This window comes from Heterocephalus glaber, unplaced genomic scaffold (assembly GCF_053883595.1).
Source record: "Heterocephalus glaber isolate CG9 unplaced genomic scaffold, H.glaber_assembly_v1.0 deba00001429, whole genome shotgun sequence".
In the NCBI taxonomy this organism is placed as follows: domain Eukaryota; kingdom Metazoa; phylum Chordata; class Mammalia; order Rodentia; family Bathyergidae; genus Heterocephalus; species Heterocephalus glaber.
In genome coordinates, this window is record NW_028258294.1 from 33,857,941 (window position 1) to 33,871,102 (window position 13,162).

The 13,162-nt window shown below is 49.6% G+C and overlaps 2 protein-coding genes across 3 annotated transcripts in view; one reads left to right on the top strand and one right to left on the bottom strand.

Annotated features, from left to right (window-relative positions):
* Positions 1-134: 134 nt before the first annotated feature.
* Positions 135-13,113, top strand: Il10ra (interleukin 10 receptor subunit alpha). Of its 2 annotated transcripts, XM_004856682.4 has the most exons (7): positions 135-271; positions 2,724-2,844; positions 3,425-3,609; positions 4,608-4,777; positions 5,389-5,536; positions 7,548-7,669; positions 10,830-13,113. In XM_004856682.4, the coding sequence occupies exons 1-7, from the start codon at positions 205-207 to the stop codon at positions 11,784-11,786; spliced, it is 1,770 nt and encodes a 589-aa protein (XP_004856739.1). In that variant the 5' UTR covers positions 135-204; the 3' UTR covers positions 11,787-13,113. The 2 variants fall into 2 exon arrangements, with proteins under 2 accessions (XP_004856739.1, XP_004856741.1); XM_004856684.4 differs by lacking the exons at positions 135-271; positions 4,608-4,777 and having other exon boundaries at positions 2,730-2,844.
* The window catches only part of Smim35 (small integral membrane protein 35), a 119,884-nt gene continuing 106,987 nt past the window's right edge, over positions 266-13,162 (bottom strand). The window contains exon 5 of the mRNA XM_087212445.1: positions 266-421. The gene's annotated coding sequence lies outside the window, so the exon portion shown is untranslated. The remainder of the gene's footprint in view (positions 422-13,162) is intronic.

The window sequence follows — 13,162 nt, forward strand, 5'->3', positions numbered from 1 at the left end:
CTCGGGACGGTCCTGAGCCACAGAACCGGCCCTAGGGACACAGGATCCCGGAAGCCGGGACTTCGGGGAGAGGCGTCCACAGGGCCCGCCCCATGACGTCAGCCCTGGGCGGGAGCGCCCTGAGAGGCGAGGGCCTCAGTCTTAACCCTGCGGAGCTGCGGCGGGAGGTGAGCAGCTGGCTCCAGACGATGCGGTGTGCCCAGGATGCTGCCGCACCTGCTAGTGCCTCTGGCGGCGCTCCTCAGCCTGCGCCTCGGCCCCGGCACGCACGGTAAGCTCCGCGACCGCCCCGCTGGCCGTGTGGGTGACCAGACCTGAGTCCGACCCATCCTGTTCCTCCTTGAAAGTTCTCCGAACCTGTGACTTCCCTTGTTCCGGGCCAGCGCTCCTTCACACTGGCAAGACTGGGTTGCAGGCTCACCTGTTGTGGAAGTAGAAGAGGCTGAAATTAACAGGGGTCGGGAGGTGGACAGAGATGTGTGTGCACAGCCAATGGTCCCCACCCCCATTCCCCTTCCGAAAAAATTCATCATCCACCCGCCTCTCGACAAACGATATATTTTGCCTCTCTGATTCCGATGATGGGACTGCTTGCACCCCCTGGAGAATGAGTTTATCTTAGCCTTCTCATACCACTTCATCCCTGCCCTCTGACCACCCCCCGCTGATCATCCCTGAAAGTTCAGCCCCCAGCTCACCCCCATTGTCACCCACCTCCCTTCACCCTGACCCCTACCCCTTAGTTTAGGTTAAGTTCCTGGTGCTGAGAACCCAAGGAGAGTGAAGGAAAGGGTCCGAAATTGGAGAGGTCAAGAGAGAGGTTGAGTGAGCAGAGACCGAAGAAAAACTATCGTGACACAAGAATGCAAAGGAAAATATGCAGTCATTCATGTGATCAAGAGCAGAAATGGGGATGTGCCCAAGCACTGCAAAGACTGGCTGCATTTTTCACTTTCCATCTGATGTTTTGTAATCGAAATAGACTTAAGTTCGATGTGGTAACATTTGCTGCCTATAGTTCCAGCTACTCTCAGGAGGCTAGGGCAGGAGAATCACACGTTCAAGACTAGCCTGGGAAACCTAAAAGACCCTGTCAGAAAGAAAAGACAGGGAAGGGGTGCTGGGAGGGGAAAAGAAGGAGGAAAAGAAGAAGAAGAGAGGCAGAGGAGAGAAGGGAGGAGAAGGAGAGGAAGGAGAAAGAGAGAAGAGAGGGAAAGATAGACTGGAGGCTCAAACACAGTTTATTTTTAAAAAGCAAGGGAAGGGGCAGATGTGTACCCTGTGAGAGTGTCAGAAGCATGATTTGAGAGCTGACAAGAAGTTAGAGAACAGGGAACTTGGGACCAGAGTTGCTTTCAAATGGAGGCAACTTAAGGAATCGAGGAGGGAAAGAACTGGGCAGGGTGGTTCATACCTGTAACCTCAACTACTGGGAAGGCTGAGGCAGCAGGATTGAGAGTTTGAGGCCAGCCTGGGCACCTTAAGATGCTGCCTCAAAACTTAATAACAAAAAGAGTTTGAGATATAGCTCAGTGGTAGAGCACCCCTAGATCCAACCCTCAGTACTGCAAGGGGGAAAAGGGAGGAGAGACAGGGAACTCATTCACGTTGATCCTTGCATATATTTTAGCTGCCTAATCAGCAAGATTTGGGGGGGGGGTGGATGCTGGGGATCGAACTCGGGACCTTGCACTTACGAGGCAGGTGGTGGCACCACTGAGCTAAATCCCCAGCCCTGCAAGATTCTTAAAGTATGTGTGTTGATTGCATTCTTGCAAAAAAGAGGATGGGTCCAGCGAGGTTAAATCATCTGCCCAGCATCACACTGACAAATACTAGTTTGAGGCTCCTGGAGTTAGTGTTTCTCATGGTGAATGGTGTGTGTTGAGGGATAAGGGGGGATAAGGGGATAGCAGGGTGGAGACAGATTAGTTTTTAGTATCCCCCCTTAGAGCCCATGGTGCTAGCTCTGCCTGGAGATGTTCTCAGTGTAGTATAACCAGGACTAATTCATTCTGACTGTCTTGTCCCAGACTGAGGTGGGTTTCTGGCTATAGGTAAAGCCTTTCTAGAAGCCAAGGAATGGAGGAGTACAGGAGACCAGTGAAGAGAAATAGGCAGGTGTCAACAAGCAGGACATCAGTGTCCCGAAGAGTGCCAAAGAGGTGGCCTTGGGGTGGGGCCAGGATGGGAACCAGGAGTGCAGGTGGGAGCAGGCCTTGAGATGCTGCTGGAGCAAGGACAAGGATTGGGCAGATCCAAGGACAAGCTCACCTGAGCGCTCACTTCTGACATGCCTTAGCCCTGGGCCCCTGCCTTCTCCACTGGGAGGTGTCCCATCCAGCTGTTCTTCTCAGCCACCACTGCAGCTTCTGAGCACAGCCAGCACAGGGCAGTGATGTAAGGTCACAACACAAGCTTTGGAATCAGACACATCTGAATGTAAGTTCCTGTTCTGCTCCTTACCACCTCTGTCTGTTTTGGGCAAAGCATTTACCCTCTCTGAGCTTCCATTTCTTCTTTAGTAAAATTGAGATAATAAATGCCAACCAGGCAGGGCTACTGTGATCACTAAATGGAACATATGTAAAGCACCAGACACAGTGCTCAGCTCATCATAAACTGCCCAGTAAATGAGTTCAATCCTCACCATGATCACCATCTTCCTCATTGCCCCTGAGGGTGAATTCTGCTAGCTCTGATGTTGACACTTTTCTCCCCAGGCTCAGAACTACCCAAGCCTCCAGAGGCGTGGTTTGAAGCAGAATTTTTCCACCACATCCTCTGCTGGCTGCCCATCTCAAATCAGTCCAAAAGCACCTACTATGAGGTTCAGCTTGCCTGGTAAGGAAAGAGGAGATGGAGGAAGGGAGGTGGGAAGAGAGGATTCATCCCTACATACCTGCCCTGTTTTTGAGGCAAGACCAGAAGGGACCCTAACTCATGTCCACTCAGTTGACAAGAACTTGTTGGGTCTTCTATATGCTGAGCCTTATGGTGGATGCTCTGGGGTGAGAGGCCAAAGTACTGCCTTTACCCTCAAGTTCTTTTCCATTTTACTAGAAAAGCAGTAAAAGCTCTCCAGAGTATCACTGGAGAATGGGGAAGCCCTCATAACTGCAAAGGTAGCTGAAAGAAGGGAAAGCATAGGCTACGGTGTGGGCTAGCAGGTCTCTCTGGAGAAATGGCACTTGTGCTACTCATATTCCCATCAGAGAGTCTTCTAGATCTCAGAGAGTTGGTATAGGGTCCCAGAACTAAGGGAGACTATGCGGTTAAATGCCTTGGACCCAGGAAATCCCCTGAGGGCTGTTCCTATTTCTCCATTGTGGGAGCTCATTGCCCCAAACTCTTGCTGCCCTCTTAAAGGAAGTGGATTTGGGCCTAAGTTTCTCCCTCAGTGCCTACCCTGATATATCCTCAGGTATGGAAGAAGTCCATGGGAGTCCCTTCCTAACTGTGGCCAGGCCTTGGAACTGTGCTGTGATGTCACCATGTACACCCTGCACCTGTACCGAAGCAATGGTTACCGGGCTAAAGTCCGGACAGTGGATGGTAGCCGATACTCCAACTGGACCTTTGCCAACACCCGCTTGTCTGTGGATGACGGTACTTTTCCTCCCCTTGATCTACAGCATGGCTTTTGGGTTGCCTTCCAGCCAGAAACTAGCATGATGCTTTTCTCTCCTTTGCCAGAGCCAGTCACAACAGCCAGGCTTCCTGATCCGGGAACTAGTAGCCTAAACAGGCCTGAGTCAGGACTTTGGAGAAGGTTAGATGAAATTAGCCAGAATCATCTGAGATTTAAAGGGGAAGTGCAGTTGTTTATCCTACACAGGAGAGGTTTGGGGCTGGATGGGGGCAGCTGAGTCACGAGGGCCAGCCTGGTGAACTTAGAAGTTTGGGGAGAGGAAGCAAATCCGTAAGTGCTTAGGGCAGCATGCATAAGGCAGAATTTGGATGAGGTCCTCCCCATCTAGGAGTCAATTCCTAGGAGTACCTTTATGACACAGGAAGGTTGTGAATGAAGAAAAGAAGGACTCTTCCTGGAGAGGTTTCAGGAAAGTGTGAGCCCTGAACTCTGGGATTCCTGTATTCCACACATTGGGCTTGAACCACGTGTGCATCATTAACTTGCTCTGGAGGATCCAGAGGAAAGCCAGTGTCTGGGAGGTCACTGGCTCCCAAATGCCTGCTCACATGTCAGTGCTCAGCTGGCTACAAAGACATTTCACAGGGAGTGTGTTTACAAAATATATTTCCAGAGGGCCAGGGATTTAGCTCAGTGGTTCCACTGCCTGCCTCGAAAGTGTGAGGTCCTGAGTTTGATCCCCAGTACAAAAAAACAAAAAACAAACAAACAACAACAAATATATATATATATTTCCAGGGCCCAGCCTGACAAATTCAGATTCCCTGTGTCCTGAGTGGGCCAGGGCACCTATATTTGAACATTCTCCCTGAGAAGTCTCTATATGGGATTGGGTTGAGAAAACTGTGGCCTCGTCTTCAGGAGGGGTAAAGCTTGACCCCAGAACAAGACATAGATGGGATGCTCAGGTCCTCCCTAGCCCTCGGCTTCATGGCTTTTCCCCTCCTCCCCTCAGTGACTCTGAAGGTTGATAGTGTGAAGCTAGAGATGCATGAGGGCTTCATCTTCGGAATGATCCAGCTCCCCAGGCCCCAGGTGGCCCCTCCAGGTGACACATACGAAAGCATCTTTACAAACTTCCGCCAGTATGAGATTGCCATTCGCAAAGTGCCAGGAAGCTTTAAGGTATGGGGTCCCCCAAGGCCACAGGCCGAAGGCTCCACAGGCTTCCCTGTCCCCTGGACTGGAATCACCTTTGTGTGCCATGAGCTACTATGCACACAGAGTGGAGGCAGGTCCTGAGGAGAGAGTTTACATGACTTCACCCCTCAAACATGTGCTTCTGCAGGACAGTGGGAAGACACGGTCTACCAGTGTGGGCCATGCACAGGAAACAAATGACAGCTGTTGTTTCTGACTCCCTAGCAGTGGGTATTATATTCCATGTGTAACTTATGCAAGGACACCCCTGTGAGTGGGAGATCTGGAATGTACAAAATCCATCCTCTTTCTTCTTCACCACAGTTTATCCAGCCTCATCTGCAAAGATCTTCAGCTTCAATAACAGACTCCCTTTGCTCTAATAATACAAAACCAGTTATGGAGATTATAGACAGGTTGGGCTGCATTGATAATCATGGGGTTTGTTATCTTAGAAAAAGAAGACTGACGGCATTGGCCACCTCTCTCTCTAAAGCACCACCACACACACCCCTCCCCATGGGTTAAAGTGCAGTTCAAAGGTCAGCTTCTATGTGCCATGATGTGAGAGGATGTGTCTATTATTTTTATTTCAGTCAAGCCGGATGGTAGACCATGAAAACTTCACCTTCCCAATCCCTGGAGAGGTGGGAAAGTTCTGTGTCAAAGTGAAGCCGTCTATCAGCTCCCGAACCAACAAGGGGATCTGGTCAGAGGAGCAGTGCATCACCCTCACCAAGCAGTGTAAGTTGGCAGTCAGATGGAGAGGGGCCTGGGAAGGCTGGCACAACCCAGAAGAATTTGCTGAGGGCTGAGGGCTGGACATTGTGCAGAGCACTGCCCCATAAAACTTACCATCCTCACATAGCCCTAAAAGGCTCCAGTTGTCCTCATTTTAGAGATGTGCAAACTGAGGGTCCATGTCTGCAACTTTGTAGAATCACACAGAGGGCATGGCAGTAGAATCTGGTCCCCTGATTCTGGGGTTCTTCCACTTCCCAGAGACCTCCCCAGGCACCCCACAGTCAGCTGTGCTGCTTCCTGTTTGTTACAGTTCTATGCAGTTCCTCCTCAGAGCCCAGTATGAAGTGCTTTTCCCTGCCCTTCCTCCCCCTAGAGGAAGCAGAACTGAGCTGGCTCCTCGAAAGAGCTGTTGAAGTTAGAAACTCAGTTGAAGGCTCTCAGCGAGGTGTCAAGTGGTAGGCTGGGGAGAGGGTTCAGGGCGTAGAGCCATGTCCTGCCCCTGAGGACCTTATAGTCTGGTTGGCAGAGGGTAATGCCCAGAGAAAGGCATAACTAGCAACTCAAGGTAGCAAAGTTGCCCAGATCATGCCAACAGTAAGTGCTCTGGGGGTACCCCAGCCAGTGTGAGCAAGGTCCAGCCAAAACAACAGTGACCCCTGTATTACAGATATTCAGTACATTTCAGTTTCTGAAGACCACTCAGCAGCTCATTATCATTTAAGTCCCACCACAGAGTTAGACACTAAGTATGTGTCAGCCTTAGGAGTTTTTTTTTTTAACATTCACTCATTCATTGATAAAAGAACTACTTTTGTTCTGATCTCAGCTTTACCACTTAGGAGATGTGTGATCTTGGCCAAGTGACTTAAACTTCTGTAAGCCTAGGATCCTAGTCTGTAAAATGAGGATGATAACTACCTCCTGAGCCTATCATAGGATCAGATGACGTTAAGGAAAGTACTTGGCACATGATAAGGGCTATGTATTTCACAACCATCTTATGAGATAGGAACTATCATTTTTTCTGTTTTATAGATGAACAAACTGAGGCTTATAAAGATTAAGTAATGGTGCACAGTCCCACAGTTAGGAAGTGGTGAAGCTGGGATTTGAACCCAGGTCAGGCTACCCCCAAAACCTCTATTCTTACCTATGGGGTGCTGTGCAACCCCCCAACCACATGACTGAGGGTATGGTGAGGAAAAGAATAAGACAAAACAAAAAGAATAAGACAAGACTGCATAAAGGAAGGTCTGGGATGGTCAAAGCTCTTGCAAGGCTGAGACCACAAGGCTCCAAACTTGCCACTATTTATTGATTACATAGCATTGCACAGGGGATAAAGGCAGGTGTAAGGAGCAACGAGACTAAGGCACTGACATGAGCTAGGCCTGTGAAAAGAGGGACAATGCATTGCTGCAAGAAACAGGTCATGGTTAACAAGTAAACTATTTATTCTCTTTAGCTAACATTCGTTCTGGGTGAATGGCTGCATAAGAGTCACAGAATCCTCAGCTGCAGTGTTATCTTGCTATAAGAGTTGCCACAGTGTCACTGACCATTGAGACCTCAACTGTGGCCATTGGCATGGAGAGAGTCCTGTTTCTGCATGCCAGACGAAGGCTCATCTAACAAGTCACGTAGGCCTGGAACAGACTCACAATTTAATCAATAGCCAATTCACTAATATTTTATTGCCTGCCCTGTGTGGTTTCAAGCTGGTCTCAGGCACTTACCAGCTGTATAACTCTGCCTGATTGTTCTGTGTATCCTCACATGAGAGCTGAAAGCTGACTTAGTGTGTCTAATGAGAGAACCCTTCAGGGCAGAGGTTGAAAGGCCAGAGGGATTCACAGGAAACTAGACACATCTAGAACTGAGACCTAGAAGTTCCTTATAGAGATGGTCTGGGACCATTCACTGAGTGGTTTCTGAGAGTGGAAGGGGTCTCTGGGGACTGTTAGTGTGTTTCATGGTGCCAGCCTACAAATGCATCTCTCTGGGCCTGCAGATTTCACCGTGACCAACCTTAGTATCTTCTTCACCCTCATCTTGCTGCTCTGTGGACCCCTGGCTTACTGTCTGGTCCTCCACTTGTATGTGCGGCGCCGAGGGACACTGCCTGCTGTCCTGGTGAGTCTCCTGGCCTCTCCTCATCCCTCCAGGTACTTTGAAGTGCCAAAGAAGGTAGGGAAATTCTTTCCCTCCCAGACAATCCATTCCCTCTGCTTACCTCCACCTCAACTCTGACATTACCAGGAGGTACCTACATGGCATGGCACACCATGGGGACAGAGGGAGGAATAAACACAAACCCCCATCCCAAGAACTAGTACTTCCCAATAGCCTAGATACCACACACACACACACACACACACACACACACACACACGTGCTGAGTAATCACACACCCAATGACCATGAAGCACCGGGACCAGCTACTTTGCATTAGTACCAGTTATCGTCCTGATTTTACAATTTTGTTCTATGCACAGGGTCTATAGTCAGGAAGTGTCAGGGAGGCAGCCTATCTTCCCACCCCTCATGGCCATGAAGGAGGACTCCAAGAGAGGAAGAAAGAAGGACTGAGGCTGCCAGAGAGGGAGGGAGAAGGGTGGAGAGGAGGGGCTTCATGGAGGAGGCTAGGGCCCCACCCCTTCCAGGCAGGATGTATCCATGGCATCCCAGACTTCCACACTCAGTGAGCAAGGCCTGAGCAGCAGGCCTGTAAACCTCAGCTCATCTTTGTCCTGGATTCAGTCTTTATCAAAGGTCACCTGTCACAGTCCCCAGAGCTGGCCTTGCTGCATGATAGCCAAGGGCTCAGCTGCAAAAAACCCAGCTCATTCCAGGAAGCAGGGGCCCCAGGGAAGCTCATGGTGGGAAGGGAAATCTCCAGAGAGATCAAGGGTCTGTAGAACAAACAAGGAGAGAGACAAAGCCTCTCTGAAATTATTTTGAGTGAGAACTCCAGAAAGGAGAGGTAAAGAAGACACAGTGGGACTGTTTGGCCTTTCCAGGCAAGAAAGAACTGTTTCCCCAGCTCCATACCCTGAACAGACAAGTGTGATGAGGAGACTGAGGAACACGTGGCCCTTACAGCCCTCAGTGGTTTTACAGTTCTTTCTGTTCTGGCTGAAGCATGTAGTCATTGCCCTTTCTCTGTGCTCCAGGCAGATCAGTTCCACAAACACATATCCACTGGACTGCTTCACAGCACCTTGAGCGTATGCCACATGCAGGGCCTGGAGCTGGGATGATGGTGGCTTAAAGATAAATGTGAACCAGGACTGAACTTAGGGATACAGACTAAGAAGATAGCTGAAGGGCAGAGGGAAGGAGGAAGGAGTTCCTACTGTGATGGGAGAGTGGAGATTGCTAGCTGGGAGTCAGGAGATTCATCTTGGATGAGTCAAGTGGTGATTGAGCTAGTTACTGAACATGTGCAAAATGTCATTGGGAAGAAGCTGATTAATGTGGCTGCTGGTCTGCAGGGGATTGACTACAGCCAGTATGTAAATGATTAGCTTTAATGCAAAGCCCTGAAAGAGACACAGATGCAAAAATGTGACAGAGATGACAAGACAAATGACTGCTGGCTTGATCCTTTTGTGCCTTTGAATCACAGAATCAAACATCCTCCAGGATGTTCTCTCCTCCAGATAAATACAGTCCAGTGGCCCTTATCTAATGACCTCAGTCTTGACTAAATCTATGAATAACTTATGCTGCCCAGGGCACTTACAGTTCACTAGTTTGTCCTCATTCAGCAGCTACATTGATCTGATCTTTTTAACAGCCCTTCAAGGTAAGCAGGGGGTCTCAAAGCAGGACTATTAAGTACAGATTCCAGGTTTGCTCTTTGCTGCTGTGTGGCCGGACAAAACACTGAACTTCTCTGAACTTCAGTTTTCCTCTAAAAAACAGAGGTCATAATACTTCCCTTACAGAATTATCAGAGGGTACAGTTCAATTCAGCATATTGAGTGCTTTCAGTGTATCACAGAAGATTCTAAGCATGGTACATGCTTAACCACAGCATGAGGAGGCATGTGCTTTCATTAATTCCACTTTGCAGATGAGGAACTAAAGATCATAGAAGATAAATAATTTGGCCCAAGTGACAAAGTTAATAAGAGGCAGAGCTGGGATTTAATCACCAAGCAAGGTGACAGTAACAGGGACTCAACCAATAAGAGCCACATATGAGTCATCAAATACAGTAAGTCCCTGACTTATGAACATTCAAGTTGTGAACTTTCACAGGTATACTGTATAAGACTCACTATCAGCTTACAAATGAATCATTCTTAAAACTAATTCTTCCGGAACAGAACTCATTTATAAGTCAGGGACTTACTATACCCAAAAAATGAGGCCAGATATGCAGCAGTCAGTCATAAAACCTGTGAGTGACTATTGGTGCCAGCTCAATGTAGGCTCGGGCAGAGTGGCAAACAAGGCTAGACAGTTACAGCTCTCAAGGGGCTTATATTCTGTGAGGGATGAATGTGGATATGTATGCTGAGAGAGGGCAGAAAACAAAGAAAATAATTACAGGAAGTAAGTACCAGGAAGAAGTAAACAAGGTTAAGATGGAGAGAATAGCTCAGCATTACCCTGGCAAGAGCAATTAAGAAGGCTTTACTGAGGAGGTGAATTGAGCTGAGACCTGAGTGACAGGAGAACCAAGCCATATGAAGTGCTGCGAAGTACTACTCTCAACAGAAAGCTCAACATGTGCAGGGGCTCTGAGATAGCATCGCACTTGATGTGTTCAGGAACAGAGAGAACAGCATTGTGATTAGGGCAAGGGAGTGAAGAGGAGAGGGGCTAAGTGACTTCCCTGAAGCCTTCAGCAATTAATGGGGACCAGGTCCTTGCCTGCGCATTCTTCCATCTCATGCTACAGTCACCCTGTTTTATGTGGGTCACACCTCATCGAGTAGAGAAATTAATTTGGTGTCTTGCAGCCAGAATTTAAAAAATCAAAATGGATAGGATAGAATAGAATAGCATGGACAGAATATATCATTTTTTATTATCAAAAAAGTTTGAAACACACTTCTGAAAGGGTTGGTCCAGTAGGCTCTCAGGTTTGAAAAGCCCAGGGGATGGAATCATCTGAGAGCTTTCAGGCTCCCATTCCATCTGGGATTTTGAGAACACCAGATTCCTAGGCATTTGGCCTGGGCCAAACTGAGGAGAAAAGCACACCCAGAAGAGCACTCTGCCGTGCAGCCCAGGCTCTGCAGCCCCCACTGCCTCTCTTACTCTGTCCTCTTCTACTCAGGTCTTTGAGAAACCCAGCCCTTCCATCCTCATCAGCAAGCCGCCCTACCCAGAGATGCAGGACGCCATTCAACCCCTCCACGAGGAGACCTTCCTGAAGGTTTCTCCAGAGCTGAGGCACTCAGACCTGCATGGCAGCATGAACATTGGCTTCAGCAGTGCCAAGCCATCCCTGCAGATGGAAGAGCCCCAATTCCTCCTCCCTGCCCCTCACACCCAGGCCTGTGGGGCTCTAGGAAAGGGGGAGCCCCCAGATCTGCAGGTCAGCTGCAGTGATGGTGGCAGCAGTGGCAGCGGCAGCAGTGGCAGCTGCAGCAGTAGCACAGACAGCGGGATCTGCTTGCAGGAGCCTGGCCTGAACCCTGGCTCTGGACCCCTTTGGGAGCAGAAGGTGGGGAGCACAAGCCAGGGCCAGGATGACAGTGGCATTAGCCTTGTCCAAAACTCTGAGGGGCAACCTGGGAGAACACAGAACAGCTCACCCTTGGGCCACATAAGTCTCCTAGGGCCAGAGGCCCCTGCAGAAGAAGACCCAGCTACAGCGGCCTTCCAGGGCTACCTGAAACAGACCAGATGCACTGAAGAGAAAACAACCATAGCAGCCTGCCTGGAGGAAGAGACTCCTTTGACAGATGGCCTTTGGCCCCAGTTCAGGACATGCCTGGATCCTGAGGCAGGCTGGCCTCCCCCAGGTCTGGCCAAGGGCTACTTAAAACAAGATCCCCCAGAAATAACCCTGGCTCCTTCAGGTGTCCCACCAGGACAATGTAATCAGATGACTGAGGAGTGGCCACTGCTGGGCTTGACTATTTGTGGTGACCTGGGACCATCTGATTGGAGTTTTACCCATGATCTTGCCCCTCAGGATGGTGTGGCAGCCCCAGGAGGCCTCTTGGGCAGCTTTGACTCAGACCTGGTCACCCAGCCTCAGATCTCCAGCCTGTACTCAAGTGAGTGACTTGAGCCAAGGGGCTGTTTTTTATTTCAGCCATTCCTTCTCTGCTGCTATGAGCAGGAGAAGGTCCCCAGGAGTCAGAAGAGGATGCAGGCCAGTCTGGGCATTTTCTGCAAACCCCTGGGGTCAGTTGTAGCTGTCTACCAGGGCAAGTTCTGGCCATCTTGATGGAGTGGTGCAGCACGCACAGATGGTGCTGACCTGTTCTGCTGAGTGGGCCCTGCAGACCTTGGCAAAGCCAAGAAGAGCAAAGCAGAAAACTCCTCCCTCTTTGGGCCTTTTTTCTACACCATATAGGAGTCTGTGCTCAAAGAACCACAGGGTTTTCTTGAGACAAGTTGAGGCTGGCAGACTGAGGTCAGCTCAGACCCAGATGCCTCCTTCTGGCCAGCCAGGTGTCAGGGCCTCTAGCAGGTTGGAGTGCTGTGAGACAGAGCTTCGGGGCCCCTGTGGCTGCCAGGATCATTTCTACAAGAAGAGGGAGCAGAGCTGAGTTTCATCTGAGGGGTGGTGGGTAACAGGGAGATGCTCTGCTACTGCCCGTCTTCTCGGGCAGGAAACCTGTCACTGGACGAGTTTAAGGTGTGTCTGCACCGGCCTGGCAGTCAGACAGTTACTACATCACTAGTAGAGACTAGTAGGAGGGACAAAGGGACCAAGACCTAGGACACAGACCCTGCAGACTCTGGGCTAAAAGGAAATGGGCTCCGGAACCCATCTGCCCAGAGCCAGCTTCCTTCTCGTGCCGAGGGCTGACATCTAGGAGGAGTCCTTGGCATTGTGCCTGGAGAACTGCCAGTCACTGGGCCCAGAGGGGCAGATATGGGCCCTGCTTTCCCACTGTTCCTTTAGAATCTGTCTTCAAAGTCAGTTTACAGTCCCCAGGCAAGGATACTAGGAGGGGTGATTGGCCTGTGGATGCCCTCCAGAGCATCTCTTGGCTCTGCATTTCTCTGTGGCATTCTAAAATGGGCCTTCTGGCCCAGAAAATCCTGCCATGACCTCTACCAACCAGGAAGCTCTTGGTGCCAATCTGATAAGTCCCTCTGGAAACAGGCCTAGGGGAGGATCGCTTAGGGTTTCCTTGACAGCTTTATTTATTTGTTTTGCTCATTTATTTATTGAAGAGGAAAGGAATTCTGGGTCTCTCAGGAGCCCTGGAGTTTTAGTTTTGCATTCACCGTTTCTAATTGTGTGACGTTGGGCAAGTCACTTCTCTTGAGCCTCAGCTTCCTTATCTGCAAAACTGGAAAAGATGCTTGTTTTGTGGAATTCATAGTGACACAAAGAAAATGGATATGAATGTGCCTTGAGCACAGATCTCTGTAAATGAGTGGTGTGTTTTTTTTAATTCCATTAAATCTTCAGGACCAGTGGGG